The 15,625-nt window shown below is 43.0% G+C and overlaps 2 protein-coding genes across 2 annotated transcripts in view; one reads left to right on the forward strand and one right to left on the reverse strand.

The window, feature by feature from the left end:
• RANBP10 (RAN binding protein 10) overlaps positions 1-14,720 on the reverse strand; it is a 557,257-nt gene extending 542,537 nt beyond the window's left edge. Inside the window, exon 1 of the mRNA XM_069217570.1 lies at positions 14,392-14,720. Within this exon, the coding sequence (XP_069073671.1) occupies positions 14,392-14,566 (175 nt within the window). The 5' untranslated portion in view covers positions 14,567-14,720. The remainder of the gene's footprint in view (positions 1-14,391) is intronic.
• Positions 14,721-14,876: 156 nt separating this feature from the next.
• The window catches only part of TSNAXIP1 (translin associated factor X interacting protein 1), a 340,170-nt gene continuing 339,421 nt past the window's right edge, over positions 14,877-15,625 (forward strand). Inside the window, exon 1 of the mRNA XM_069217569.1 lies at positions 14,877-15,205. Coding sequence (XP_069073670.1) covers positions 15,156-15,205 — 50 coding nt within the window. The 5' untranslated portion in view covers positions 14,877-15,155. The remainder of the gene's footprint in view (positions 15,206-15,625) is intronic.

Below are 15,625 nucleotides of genomic sequence, written 5' to 3' on the forward strand. Positions count from 1 at the left end.
ACCAACCTGGATGTCTTCTTATATTTTAAACTGAAACATATGCTGTACTCATGTTATGATGGTTTCCAGACTCACTACCCTCTATGGTGTCTCTTACACAACCAATTACCTTGTAGAATCCAAGATGAGCTATCTGCACACACAGTTTCCTATTAGAGGGAACTGCTGCCCGTAACTCCTGGGAAAGGGACCTCACTATTTAGTTTACTGTTGAGCAGTGGCAATTCTGTCGTGGCCAAATAGCGAATGTTCAATGGTACTTTTCCTATCAGTTGTTACATATTAAATACCTCCACCAGGTATACTAAACTCTGACACGTCTCCATAGATATGGGCCTGTTAATAACCAAAGCTGCAAGCAATGTAGTCATTTGGTTGCTGACTTTTTGTAGTTGGCAAGGGCCTGCCCAGACATGTTTGCATACTATCAGGATGTATTTAGTGAAATACTTAAGAAGATAGAAGAGCAGATTGTCCCTTCTCTTCTGACAACACTTGTTTGCTCGGTTCTTTTGTTACTTAAGAGTACCATCTCTTTTGCTGGCAAAAGAATTAGGGCAGCACTGAGTTTCGGCAAAGGTCCTAAACAGAGGATGAAACAATGGCTGTCAGACGAAGCTTAATGTAATGACACACTAGACATACGTGTATCACTTGCGCCACCCACTTCACATCCCAAGGTTGTATGGGAGCCTGGAATGTATTGATGAGAGGTAAGATATAGAGTAACGATTCATGTTTCTCATATGCAGCATGCAATCAACTGGAGAGATGATGACAGAGTGCATTTATAATGTAGGGACTCATCAGATATGGTCATGGTGGAGGCTAAAGTGCCTGAGGAGAGAGGATGGAGTATAGATGCAGGGATGTATAAACTCTAGGGTGATGTATGCTTGGCATCATGGCCAGACGGGTGGGAAGTGATGATCATCTCACCAATCCTCTATATGGGTGGGGAATGAAATGTTGAAATTTCCTACTGAGAGTTTTCTCCATTAGAAATGTTCTCCTGTTCACATGAAGCAGTGCTACTGAACTATCTGGATCACGTCAATGTCATTTTAAATCTTTCTCAAGGGATTTGTAATGAGTCATTGGAAAAAAACATAACTGGAAGTATACAAGAAGTGATTCATTAAACACTGATTTTGTTTTATTGTGGATTTACTACATTTCCACAGAAAATGCTATCTTCTGTACCACCTGAAGACCCCTCCTTGAGAAAATGTAACTTAACTAAGGGCCTTTTATATAATTTAATATAGTTCCTGTTACTTTACAATAGTTAACTGGACTCCTTTCACCTGTTGATTGTAGTACTCTGGCACTAAAGATCTGAGGATTTTGCCCAGATGGTGTTAAATATGTTTTTAACAGATTGAAAACAGAGATTAATTTCTTCAGCATGAAAACTGTTTGTTTCACAGTTGACAACAAGTCATACTTCTCAAGGGAGCAGCGGTTATTAAGAGACAATACAAGTTTAAAAGAGTTCCAATCATTCTGAATCTTTCTTTAAAGTCAGATGCATTCAATCAGAAAGTGCCTTCGGCGAGTGAGAACAATTATGTAATATGCCAGGCATTTATACATGAATAAATATCAATTATAGAGCTCAAACTACCCCTCACCCCCCCCCCCCCAAAAAAAAAGGGCGTTCAGGTGCTGAAAGGAAACAGTAAGCAAGAAATGATTTAGGTTTTAGCGTCTTTCCTGAAGTACAAGTAAGCAGAAGCACGCCTAAGAGACAAGGGAGGTACGCTCAACATCTTCGCAATAACATCAGAAAAGGACCGACCACCAATACAGCTTTTCCGGACCCTAGGGACCTGCAGGAATTATCGCAAGAAGAGCGCAGAGCAAGTACAGGTTTGTACAAACAAAAACATGGCCTTCACCTTTAACAGCTATGTAAGCCAAAAATAGATATGTAAAGGTGTATATGTGTTCGACCGGAAGCCTATGTAGGGCAGGAATGAGATACCTGACTGACACGGCAGTTTCCTGACAGACATTTGTGTCCAGAAGTGCCTTGGTGTGCAAAGGGAATAAAACCAACTCTGAGCACCAAAAGATAGTTACTGAAAACTATATAAAAATAACAGAATATAAAAGGCGTACATTCTATTTAAAGAACTAGGTAGATGTAGGTTTGTGTTCTGGAGGGTTAAATATTGTACGTGTTTTATAAAAACGGCTCTACTCGTGGAAGTAGACAGAATAGTACAGATAAAATTGTGTTATTGTGCTTCCATGCAAAAGATAAACATTGTAAATACCTTCAATAGCGTCTGCTGCACAAATACGGTTTTCTTTCCGAAGGAAGCGCTACATTTTCGAAGTAATTTAAATATATTTTTATCAGTAGCTATGCACGGCAAAATTCCATCATAGCTGCATAATAATAGTACAGATGGCTTCATATAATTTATTGTGTCTTACCACATAATTCAAACAATTACACTACCTACTTTAGTCTTATAGAACTGTATTAAAGCACTTGGTCACAACAATGACAAAGAATTAGGAAACATTCTCTTGGTTGTATCCTGTTCTGATCCTTTTGCACATATTCAAATAAAATCTACTATCCCCATCTGTAAATTCTTAAGCAAAAGACCATCCACTGGGCAAGGATGACTCTTGCATAATATGTATGCAACACAGTATAAACTAAAGATGCATGTAAAAACAAGCATTTGCAAAGCATGGGTCTCGCACATTTCAAACAAATTAATTCCCATCTTGACAACAGTGCCCACGAGCAAAAACAACAAAGAAAACGAGTAAAAAACTGAGAAAAGACGACTTAACAAAATAAAATAAAAGGTAGCTTTAAAAAAAAAAATGTTTGTCCTACTGGACACGTTTTTGCCAGTCCCAAGCCTTCTGTTTGCAATACACTAGAAGTTAAAAAGATGAAATAGTACCTCCATCATGTCAGGAGCTACAGACGGGAACTAATTTAGTTGAATCAATTAGTGCTTGATCCCTGCTCTACACAGGGAAACAGAAATTATGCCAGACACGCCTTCACAAATTACAAGGCTGTAAAGAAGAGTGCCAAACAAACCAACAAATGGTGGGTGGGCTCTAAGCCCTTTATAGAGACGCTTGCACTCGCAGACTCGACCCTAAAAAGAGCCTCATCTCTCACCACCAAAAAAAAGAGGCATAGTCCTGCCGCCAAGAGAGCCCATATGCTTGGCCCTAAAGAAGGAGCGGGGGTGGGTGGAGAATTGGTCACACCCCAGATCCTAAATAAGCATTGGCAAAGCCAATAGGTCTCACCTATGCAAGAGCTATCGGCTTTGCAAATGTGCTTTAGCCATGTTGCACACTAGTGTGGCTGCTGTTCAGCATGGCTAAAAGTTAATGGCAAAGAGGTGAGTCGCATAGAGTGGAAAAACAGAGTAGAGTGCTGTAGAGTGGAGTGTCAAAGAGTGTTGTGTACTGGAGTGGCATGGTGTGGAGTCGCTTACGTTGGCGTACACTGTAGTGGTATAGAATGAAGAGGTCTGGTGCAGAGTGCACTGGCGTAGAGTGTTACAGAGTTCAGTGGTGTGAAGTGCAGTGGCATTGAATTAAGCGGCATACAAGCCCTGTAGTAGGATAGTGGCGAAGATTAGAGTGGTGCATAGTAGAGAGTGGTGGTGCAGAGTGGAGAGGCGCAGAGTCGAGAGGCGCAGAGTCGAGTGGCGCAGGTTAGAGTGGTGTAGAGTTAAGTGATGCAGAAGGCAGTGGTGTAGAGTTGAGTGGCAAGGAGTACAGTGCTGTAGAGTGCAGTGGCGTACAATGGTGCAGAGTAGAGTATGGTGTTGTATAGTGCAGAGGCAAAGAGTGCAATGATATAGAGTGGGATTAGCGTAGAGTGGAGTAATGCAGAGCAGAGTGCCGTAGAGTTCAGTGGCACAGAGTGCAGTATTGCAGAGTAGAGTCTCAAGAGTGCAGTGGGGAAAAGTAGAGTGCCGTAGAGAGCAGTGGAGTAGAGTAGATTGTTTCATAGTAGAGAAGAGGTTTTCAAATTGTTAGGTGCGCCCTGCCTGTGGGCCCTTGCTATGTTCCAAGGGGGGTGCAAATGCCTCTGTAAATACTTGTAAACGAACATGTCCTGGAAGTGTGACTCTTTATTTATCGCATTTCCATGCTGTCTTCATTTGCATCCAGCAGGTAAAGTGTCTATAAATGTATGGCAACTATGATTCTTGGCGCAGTGGTGGCAGGGTCAAAGACCTGGCTAGAAAGAGCAAAACTTTATTTAAGTATTTTTTTGTTTTTTCACATTTAGCCAACTACATATAAAATAATAATACACATACAGTAAACAAAAATAAATGCAAATTAAACTTATCCTTGGGAACACTTTCTTTTAGGTTATCAAACCTCAATTCATTAATGGAATCATTTTAGATGTCTGTTTGTGAGACTAGAGATTCACACAATTGAATCCTGATTGGCACAGTGAGAGATTGTGAGTTGTGCGTTTATAACGCTATGAAGTCCCAGCCTGCAACACAAACCAATGGGAATATGCGTAATTATTTAACAACTGAATTATACAGTGTATAAGCAAGACTGTTGGAATTATGCGGTTGGAAGGACCAAATTATGTGGCAGGGTTGACTCAATTATTTTGCAAAAAAGTTAAAATATGCAGCCTAATACAGCACTTTTTTGAGATAGTGTTACTTCATTATTTTATGAGTTTTACACATGTGAACACTGTGTGGGCAAATGCTTCACTTCATTAGTGCCAGTTTAACACCCAAATTCAGCAATAAGCAACAGAAAGGCGACTGACAACCTTTGCGAGGGGAGGGGCCTTCCACTGCGTGGCAACATGTGTTCTTGTCTTTTTAGTAACTTTTGATTAGTTTGAGCTAGAAACATTTTCTATGTTAAAATCTGTAGACTATGCAGCAGATGGTGGATTACGTGGCAAATGCAGTAAATCCCTACTTATGTGGAAAATGTTGCAGCCACAAAATTGCATAGTTCCAGTTTTCCTAAGTATGGGATAGGCTGCCACAAAATTATTTAGCATTTATGATAAAACTAGTACTTTCAAAGAATACCTTTTAGAAATAGGTAATTACACTGCCCCTAGTGCAAACATTTTATAAGCCAATTTAAAGGACGCTTTCCAAGGCTTAACACCCCTAAACCATCGCTCAATAAGAATAGTGACTTTAGGAATGAAAGGCTGTACTCTGTACCAAACAGTCTTCACATTTGGTGACTAACCAATGGCCAACATTTACATTTTTTTCAGATTGCAGGTAACCTGGTGAGAGGGCCCGTTTCTTATTTAGTTCTCTGCCCAGGGATACCATCAAGGAGATGGCCCAGTGGAAAGGGTGCTATGTGGGCTAGTTTTTCTCTTTACAAATGAACAGTCACAGCTATTTCAGGGAGATCCACTGAGGAATGTAGAGACTGGTTCTTTTAAATAACCATCACTAACATTAGTGCAGCAGGTGCCGTAACACTGGGGCAGTGTACTCCAATTGTGGCTGTTACACTAGCAAAATGGTAGGTCAGAACCCTTTTTTCCTTGTTAGCATTAGGGCATAGGTTGCCATTGCTGCACAGGGAACAGGTCCAAACCAACAGGCAGGTTTTTTTTTTTTTTTATTTATTTATTTTTTACACAAAAGGGTAGACAACCTGCTCATGTCTAGGAGTAATGGTCCAGTGGAAGGAGTGGGCAGAGTAGTAGGTATCTTTTGTACTATAAATGCAGTGGCCTGAGGACCTAGGTCTGTGAGGTTTCAACTAACCCCCAATTAGTATTGTTTTACCATCTTTCCTGGTTTATATTAGGGCCCAGTGCATCAAAATTGTGCCAGCGTTGCTTTGGGCCTTTGACCAATGGCCCAAGAGAAGGGAATATTGAAGCAGGAGAGACATTAGCTTAGACATCAAAAAGATGACAAAGCCGGTAAGGGGGCAAGATGGAGACCCATTTTTTTCCAATAAGGGGCATAGAAGATCACCGCTTCATAAGGCAGTCAAATTCATTACTGGGGCATGTGCAATGGCCCTCGGGCCATGAGTCAGTAGCCCGATGCATAACAATTATGATTGCCTTCATTTACAGAAGAGGATTGGGGGCTCACTTTTCTTCCTAGCATTGGAGGTAAAAGGCACTTTGCTGCAAAGTGGTGACAAACAAGCCAGAACTTATTTTGTTCTGAAAGGGACAGAGAATCTGATTCAAGATTGGAGTGATGGACTTGCATGGTGGGGAAGGGATGAAATAGGCAGTGGACACAATCTGCTACTCAGGGATGCAGCTATCATTAGTGCAGCAGGTGCAGTTGCATTCTGAAAGGGACAGAGAATCGGTTCAAAATTGGGGTGATGGACATGTATGGTGGGGGAACAGGTGAAGTAGGAAGAGAACACAGTCTGCTACTCAGACATGCAGCTCTCATTAGCGCAGCAGGTGCAGCAGTGCAAGGGGCTCACAACACCCAAATTATGAGTTGTGTTTTTGCTTGATATAAATGCTCTTTTTTGTAAGTCTCACATTTATTGTGAATTATCAGCTACAAAATGCCCCTTGCACTCATCCGTGACCCTGCTCCCCCTCTTTCCCCCCACCCTCCCCAAGTACTGACAAAGTTTTGGAGGGGGGACCCAGACTTGAAAACATTTTGCCAGGCGGCTCAAGGCAAAATGTTTGAGGACCTCTGGAATACAGCGAGTTGGTGTACAATGGAGTGGTGCAGGGTAGAGAGCAGTTGCGAATAGTGGCATAAAGTGTAATGGCATGGAGTAAAGCGGTGAAGAGTGCAGCGGCACAGAGTGCAGCGGTGCAGAGTAGATTAGAGTGGTTTACAGTGGATTGGAGGGGAGTGCAGGTGCTCAGAGTACAGTGTTGCAGAGTATTGTAGAATACACCGAGGTAAAGTGGAGTTGTGCAGATTAGACTAGTGTGGCCTAGTCTAGAGTAGTGTGGCATGCAGTGGCATAAGGTTCAGTGGTGCAGAGTGGCAAAAAGTGCACTGGCACAGAGTAGAGTGGTACAGGGTAGAGTAGAGAGGCATAGCGTGAAGTGGTGCAGAGGACAGTGGCGTAACATGGAGTGATGCAGAGTAGAGTTGTGCAGAGTAGCGGGGTGTGGCCTAGACTGGAGTGGTGCGGCGTGCAGTGGTGAAAAGTGCAGCTGTATAGAGTGGTGAAGAGTGCACTGGCACAGAGTAGAGTGGTACAGGGTAGAGGAAAGAGGCAGAGCGTGCAGTGGCGTAAAGTGATGCAGAGTGGAATGGCAAATAGAGGAGTATTCATGGTGTGGTAGTACACTTCCATTACAGACAACACATTTTCAATTTAAATGACCACTACATTTGCACAGACATACAGTTTTACTAATAAAACTATAAAGTGCACAGACCAAAATGTGTGGAATTCTATCACCTAGTGCAGTGGTTCCCACCTTTTGACTTGTGTACCCCCACTTTATCATTACTGGAACCAAGGGACCCCGACTGAATTATTATTGGAATCTGGGGACCCCAAATTAAGTCATTACTGAAAGCTGAGGGCCTAATCTGCTAATATTTAATTTTCTAAGCAGTCGTGGACCCACTTACACAGCTCATTTAGATGTTGCTGTGTGCTAGAAAGAGCTATTTCCTACCCCCAGTATCCATCAACATTGTCACATAAGTCCTCTGACTTTGAAGTCTGAGAACGAAAAGCACACAAGGGCCCTCGGGAAGACAGCATCTGACATTTGACCTCGGTCTTTGAATGCACAGCAAATGTGACAAGATAATAAGATTTACAGGCCTGTTTACAAAAAGGGTGAACTCGAAAGGGTACTGTAAACAAGGTTTTGGCAAGGACCGAACTCAAGCAGGGCACCCTAAAACAAATAATGGCAGCAAATGGAAAGCAAGAAAATGTGACTTACAAACAACAAAGCCAATGGCAAGCAACAGGCAGATCACATTCCTAGGTCAACTTTCTGAATGTCCCAAGATGTCTTTAGCAAACCAGACAGCTAGCTGTGCTGCCTGGTAGGGTGGTGCCTAAAAACGTTTCATAAATCAGACTTTCAAGAAAGGGTGAGCACTGTAAACATCACAACAAAATGGGGTGGTTCAGTTCCCCCCCAACAAGAGAGTTTATATGGAGAATTGATACTCCAACAGCATTATGTTTGAGGGAAAGTCATTAAACATGCCTCCAATAGGAGATGGATGAATCCTTCGGAACAGTGCAGTGGTACAACCATTTCTAACATCTACAGCACAAAGATGTTTATGCACAATTCCAAATACCGCCAGGCACCGGTTAAAAATGCTCTATCCGACACAACCAACATTAGGCCCTTGGACAAGCTTTACCTAATAGTGCCACACCACCAATAGAATGGTGAGGCCATTCTCCACACTACCTAGAAAGATCATGCCAAATACACCATGAGAGTGAGGGCGGCAACACCACAAAACATCAGAAGCAAAAACGGACACAAGACCATTCGCCTGGATGGGGTCTCTATCTATCACAGATAGATAACAGTGAAACACTGGGGGCATGGGGTAGGATTCCTAGGGCAAAAGTATAGAGGATGGGGGAGGGTTTTGCAATATGACAAACAACTAGAAGACTTATGGCCAATACATGAAGGAGCGAGGTGGAGGAGGCCACCAAGAAAGAGTGGCATAACCCAAACCAGCAAATTTAAGAACATGGTATAATCGCAGACCACAGAGAGAGGAGGATTTGTAGATACAATACCATAGAAAAGGAAACAAAGGAACATAATGAGACACAAAGTGAAGCAGGAAAGAGCTGAGAGAACAAAGAGTGCACACACCTGACCATCAGGAATATGATACAAGTCATTGCCATGGAATCCAGAAAAGTGGGGCCTATACCTCAAAGGTAGCTGTAGTTGAGGGAGAATGCCCACAGGCAACAGCAGATGCAGGTCCCCCAGATCACAGGCAGAGGGAGGGCAGCATCCTGATGAAGCAGCTGCAATGGCTGCCAATAATTGACACCACAGGTAACTAGGTGACACTACTCATGGACTGGCAGCCGGAGGGGGGATATCCCCACCCACAGGAGTAGAGGGACCAAAGCAGCAAAACAGCAGAAGACCACTACCATCAAGCACTGGAGGGGTGAGGGGAGGTCAGTCTCCCAGGAAAAAAAAAAAAGTTATGAATGTGGCAAATACCCAGAAGAGAAAAGAGGAAAATGCAAAGATAAAAGATGAGAAACCAATTGCCCAGACAGACTATATAGGACAGTTAGTGACCCAGGCAAAAGACCAGAAAGCCAGTCAACAAATGAAAAAAGAGGAGCCACTGACCCAGTTGAGACAAGAAAAGGGAGCCTTTGGCCTAGTCAAGAGATGGGAAGGAGAGCTGGTGGCTGGCTCCCTAATCAACAGACTAGAACGGGGAGCCAGTGGCTCAGTCTAAAGATGGGAGAATGAGTTAGTGACCCACTTTAACACACAGGAAGAGAAGCCAATGTCTCAGTCAACCGACATTTTGATCATCTCATGTTTTAAACTTTCCCCTACCTCCTCATTTTAAATCATGAGGTTTATATAAGTAATGTTTTTGTATAAAAGGCCACAACAGCCCAGCACAAAACACAAATCTTGGAAACATCACATCTGCAGTCCTACTACCTGGCTCTCCCAACGACACCTATTTCTTACACCTTTGCAACTAATTCACTATTTTCTTGGTAACTCAATAGTGCTTAAGCATGATCCTCTGGTCTACACCCTGCTTTGGCTATGCATTCAACCAAAGCCCACATTCATGCCTCAAGCAATTTACCAATACACTGCCGGCAACCATACAACTCTTCTAAGCCTATCTCTCTTTCATTACTTCCTTCATTCATCTGCCCATTATCATTTCTACTTAAGCCCTTTTTACTACTTCCCACCTTTTGTCACCTTTGATCCCCCTAGCCCACTCTTAACTGACTGCTTGTACCTTTTTAAATACAGACATCTATACATCCCAAGGGACACCTCTGCTCCTCTTTTTTGCCACTTCCACCCATGACTCCTCCTTTTGCTCTCTTTCATTTCTTCCATCTCCCCAGCACCATAGTGTGCTTACTTAATAGAGCTTTGTTCCGCTCAAAGCCTCTATCCCTAAAAATATCTCAGTGCTCTTTATGATAATCAGGGAAAGGTTTTAAGCTGTGGATATTTCGAGCTCTTTACTTAATCAAGCAGTGAAAAAGTCTCAATCTGTAGTCATTCTGCTGGCCTGGAACCTTTGAGAGCTTACTTGTCAGTGGCCAGATTCTGACATCTGCAGCGTTCACTTGGTTTTGATGTACTGAAAATGAATCAAATCACACTATAAATGTACTCAAGGAAACACAATGCTCAAACATGCTATTTATGTATAATTTTACTAAATCATACTTTTACTTAGGCAGTAATGGCTGGTAGCACTAGGGAGCAGCGAGTCACATATCACCTGGGTGTCCCCAGTTTGGCCATATGAGCATACAGAACTTAACATGCAATTAAGTGGGACCCCGGTCATATACAAACAAGCACTGGCAAAGCCAGACAGTTTGGTACTGGTTGCCAGCCTTTTGGCTTTGTCAATGCTTACTTTTTTACCATGGTTTTTATAAAATTTTGGAGTGGGAACTGTCAGGCCCCCACAATTCTCTAGAAGAAGAAAAAGAAAAAGCACTCATTGCCAAACTATTCACAGGAACTGAAGGGACTACTTTGTGTGAAGATGTTCTCCTGGTGAAAGGAAACAATCTGTCACTCATAATGAAGTTAACCAATGACTGAAGTGAGCTGACCCACTGCCCCACCCCGTAGTTGGCGGAAGAAAAATGTGAATGATGCAACAACAGACCAATGGATGAAGATCGATGGCAGCATGCCTCTAAAACCAACCATTTCAAGTCTATGGGGTAAAATAAGTTAAAGAAGCCCTGGCGCTTTGCGCTAGGCCTGGTGATATGAATGTGCATAACTCCATAGCATCATATATATGGGCCACATTGTCCCGTCTGAAAGAATTACCAACCAAGCTTGGTCTTATCCCTTTGTGATAATCTCTCGGGTTTGCAGTGCTGTATTTACAGGCTAGGTGATCATACCAGATAAACCTGTGGCACTCCTTCCCCCTTCAGAGCAGTTTCTATGTATATTTTGTTACGTGCAGTGCCATGCAGCAATTACTAATTTGTAATTTTTTTAAGTTATTTATGTACATTCACTTAAGCACGTGCTGAAAATTGAATAAGGTACGTAATGCAGTGCACTGTTATGACATCCAGTTGATCGTATTGTACATGTATCTCAGCTATACTGTTTGTATGCACGTGCACCTTAGCACAATCCAGGCCTGTTCTGATGAGCTGGTTGGCTGTCTAATATGAATTGAATAAGGTACTTAATGCATTGCGCTGTCACGGTTTCCATTTGACAATATTGTACATGTATTTTAGCTAAATTCGCTAAATTCTGTTTGTATCAACGAACTAAATGATTGTTTTATTGAGACTGAAGTAGTTGAAATGCTACTAGTTGACAATATTGCACCTTTTTATGATTTACTTTTTCATTCTTATTGTTTTATTCCTATTATTTAATTACTGATTTTAATTATTGTAAGGCTGACAGCTGAAACAATAAATCCAAGGAGAGCATATATATATATATATACACACACACACACACACACACACACACACACACACACACACACACATATATTACATAAAATGTTACTAAAAGTAAAAAGGTACTGGCTAACACTAGACCTAAAAAGGCAAACCAACAAGTAGCACAAATAAGTGTGCTGCTGGCTTAGAAGCCTGAAATGGATGAAGCTTTCAAACAGAACATGATGCAACTTGGCAACATCGCGTTCGCCTGACGGATCATCTCTGAAGTGTTAGAAGAACTGGAGCAAATTCTATCACATGTTAGCATCACCATTGGCAGAACTAACCGATCACATGCCAGGGTCACCTGTAAAAAGCCTACGGGGGGGGGGGGGGGGGGGGGTGTAAAGGTCTGTCACCTGACAGGCTTGTTTATGAAAGGTTGGGAGGGTTGGTTCAGATGTATTCACCTGTGACTGAAAGATGAATAGAGCTGGGAACAGTCAACCACATGTTACAATTAGCTCTTTAAGACCGGCTAGTTGGAGACATGGAGAACCAGTAATACAGTCTTCCACTGGAAAGAGCAACAGAGAGAGGGTGATTGTTACACCCTCCTACATCTGAAACATTATACCCCAGCACTGCTGCATCACATCTTGAAGATTAAGTAAACACATAACAGGTTTATTTGTACAACGCTACTGACATCTTATTTATTATTTAATCAACTTCATAAAGATGACATGCTAAGCAAACCTACCAAAATTCAAATATTTGACCATGGAGCAAAATAAAGATCCCTCCAGCGGATAAATCAGTCCACTGCACCATCACCACAGGCTTAATGCAATCATTTTGATAAATTAAACCCCTGTACCTAAAATATATTTTTACTCCTACTCCAAGAAAATTAGGATATAGTGACAGGTGGGTCGTGTCAAGTTATTTTGCTACCTGACCAGTTGGACTTGTGGCAATTTGTTGACTTTTAGGATCCTGCATCATTTCAAAGCATTAAGGGAGAACAGAAGAAAAGGAATGAGTGGGAAGCAGCTAAAAACAGAAGCAAGAGAAAGGCAAAGGAGATGCAGCTTTGTGAATAAATTAGCACAAAATTCCCTCAACTATTTTATTTCACCCGGTGCAGCAGCAGTTCATGCTGCGTGGTCAGGAAGAAGAAAAAATGTAAAGCAAAAGAGCTATCTATCAGGAAGGGGCAGTAACTTATGACATATTGCCGGACCCAGTTAGAAGTCATGGTTACATTTAAGAAATTGTGATGTTGCACACAATAGGGCACCCTGCTACAGAATCTACTAAAACAGCACTGGAAAACAATGGAACCAGAATACTGAGAGAAACGCTCAGTCGTAAGTTTCTTTCTGAATACCAATTCAGAAGGAGAGGATTTTATATCTCGGGAGAATTTGTTACAGAATGTACAGGCTAAGAGAATAAAAGAAGGCCTTCTTGTGTATCTTTTGTGTTAAGTAGTGACTAGCTAAGCTAAGATTGTGGTGGGGGTATAAGGACTGATAAAATTACAGGAGTATTTAGGCCTTCTGCTGTGCAAAGTTCTAGCATCGGGCAGGGGGCTTTACAGTAAGATCATTTCACAGTGGGCAATCAGTGTACGCAGCAGGATGGACTGAGAAGGAATGATGACGAGGGGTGTTAAGAAGAAGCATTGTAGCAGCTTTCTGGGTGGTCTTAAGAGTTTGGGCAAACAAAGATACAAGGAGTTGCCATAGACTGGGGTAGATGCTGTAAGCACTAGAACCACAGTCTTCCGTGAGGATGTTGGGGGCGAGGCACAACGTTCCCTAAGGACCCCAGCAGAGCCAAACACTTTAGAGATTTAGGTGGAGAAAGAATGGCTGTTACCAAACCCAAAATCGAAGTTCTTAGCAGAACATGCGGGTTTAAGGATCTCCCGGAAATCATCTGGCCACCGGCTGGGTGACTTAAAGGGAGACACAGTACTGAAAAGAAGAACAGGGACAGTTTTGGTGCTACATAGCGGACAAAACCCCAATTGGGATGGATCAAGAAGCGCAGTGGCTTCCAGGTAGCGAGATAATATGTTTTTTCAGAATCTTGGTTGGAAGGTTCGGGTCACGGGGTGGCTTTTTAGTTCAAGATATACTGGAGCAGAAGTAGGAAACGTAGCACAGCGGCTACATTGCAGACCATGGAACCTGGCATACCTGGTGCATATTCTGACTGTGAAACTTCAAAACACTATTTGGTTCTGGGCACATCACACCAAACACCAGTTCTTGAAAAATGCAAGTATATGGAATAAATGGTTTGAATACATGTAATGCAAATTATATAATTGCATTATTCCACTGAGCAACTATCACCTCCTCCGCTGATATTGTGAATACCTTTGCTGTAATATATTCCATTATTAATATGTAGTCTTGTTGGTTTCCAAATAAACATCATTTATAATACTGCGCAATAGGACTGCCGTGTCCCCAAGAGTTTTCGGGCAAACAAGTCATGCTGTAGCTCAAAATGCATTTGGTTGTTTTTCCCCCACAGCTGGAGAGAGAGATTCAGAGAGGCAGGGAACGAGGGGGTAACTATATTCTGTCTTTTGTGGAAGCACCAAGGGTCAAGGAGTGCCCCGTCTGTTCTGTGCTTTTTTCTACTTCCTACCATATCTTCATCTTGGCCCTTCTAACTGCCCCTTAGACCTCTCTACCTCCTTCTCCACTACCTCCTCCCTTTCGCTCCACAGCCCATTACCTTTGTAGTGCACTCGCAAGTTGCCCTGTGACAGCCCTATGTAGCTGTATTTGTCCTTGGGGCTCCAAGCCCGGGGAAGAGGGTGCTCCAGCTGATTGACAGCTGGGTAGAGACGCTGGAGCCGGTCTCCCACTTCACCCCCGGTCCCGTTGCCTACGACCTGCGGCTCCGCCATCTTGGATTTGCTATTGTGTCACCGAGCTCAGGCAGTCTGCCATATCCAACACCGGCCGGAGGGGCTGGCGCCGTGGACGCCGGGACAGAGAGTGTGAGGGAGTCGAATCTTCGCAAAATGCTGCAGAAACTGGTCACAAACAAACCACAATTCCCAGAGGGCACAGCGGTGATAGAGGGTGCCCAAGCCACCATACGCGAGCCATGCCGGGAGATGTAGTTAACTGAAGTCTAGTAAGTTAAACGTAAGACTAAGTAGAGAGCGGCAGTGCGGACTACAAAGGAGAGAAATGCAACGCGCATAGTCGTCCGTCATAATAAACGCAAGACTGGAGGCTGCACCGTAAGGTGTGCAAGGCTGGCACCCTCGTCCATCCTCTCCTGTGCCCTTAATGCAGATGGCAAGTGCCGCAAGGGGCCACGAACCATCACAGAACAAGGATAATCGGCATTAGCATGTAGTTTTGCTAGCTAGAGTGGTGAATATTGAGATTCATGCAGGCAGCAACCAAGGCGCCACGTAACTACGGGTCTTCTTTCATGGGACCTTGCTTCCATAGTAACCGGTGTACACAAATATACCCGGAAACATGAGCATAACATCATCTACCATGGCACTTCCACCACTGAGCCAACCCAGGTAAGGAGAGGGCGCAGCCTATGTGTCCCATAAGTAATATTTTCAGAAAAAGTCGTTACAGGTTAACATATAGTCATTTTAGGCACAAACGGAGGTTTTTGGTTACCGTTGTGGTTCTGGTTGCTTAAATAAACCACTTAAAACTTCGTGGAATACGTCGCGTTGCCAACTTCCCTCTTCCCAGATGCATCAAGACAGTTGATAGTAACTTATACTCTAAAGTCGAGGGCACTGTCACCGTAGTTTGAGTTAGAGCATTTACACGTGGAACCGTAATCGATACCGAGATAACAATTGAGAAGTAGCTCCTAGACTTTGCCTTTAGAACCGACCGCTCCCCAATCATTGTTTGGTGAGCAAGGTGGAAAAGGTAGAAGCAGAAAGCATGGTTTTCAGTTGGACCTTACCCTGTGACCAAAT

This window comes from Pleurodeles waltl, chromosome 12 (assembly GCF_031143425.1).
Source record: "Pleurodeles waltl isolate 20211129_DDA chromosome 12, aPleWal1.hap1.20221129, whole genome shotgun sequence".
NCBI lineage: Eukaryota > Metazoa > Chordata > Amphibia > Caudata > Salamandridae > Pleurodeles > Pleurodeles waltl.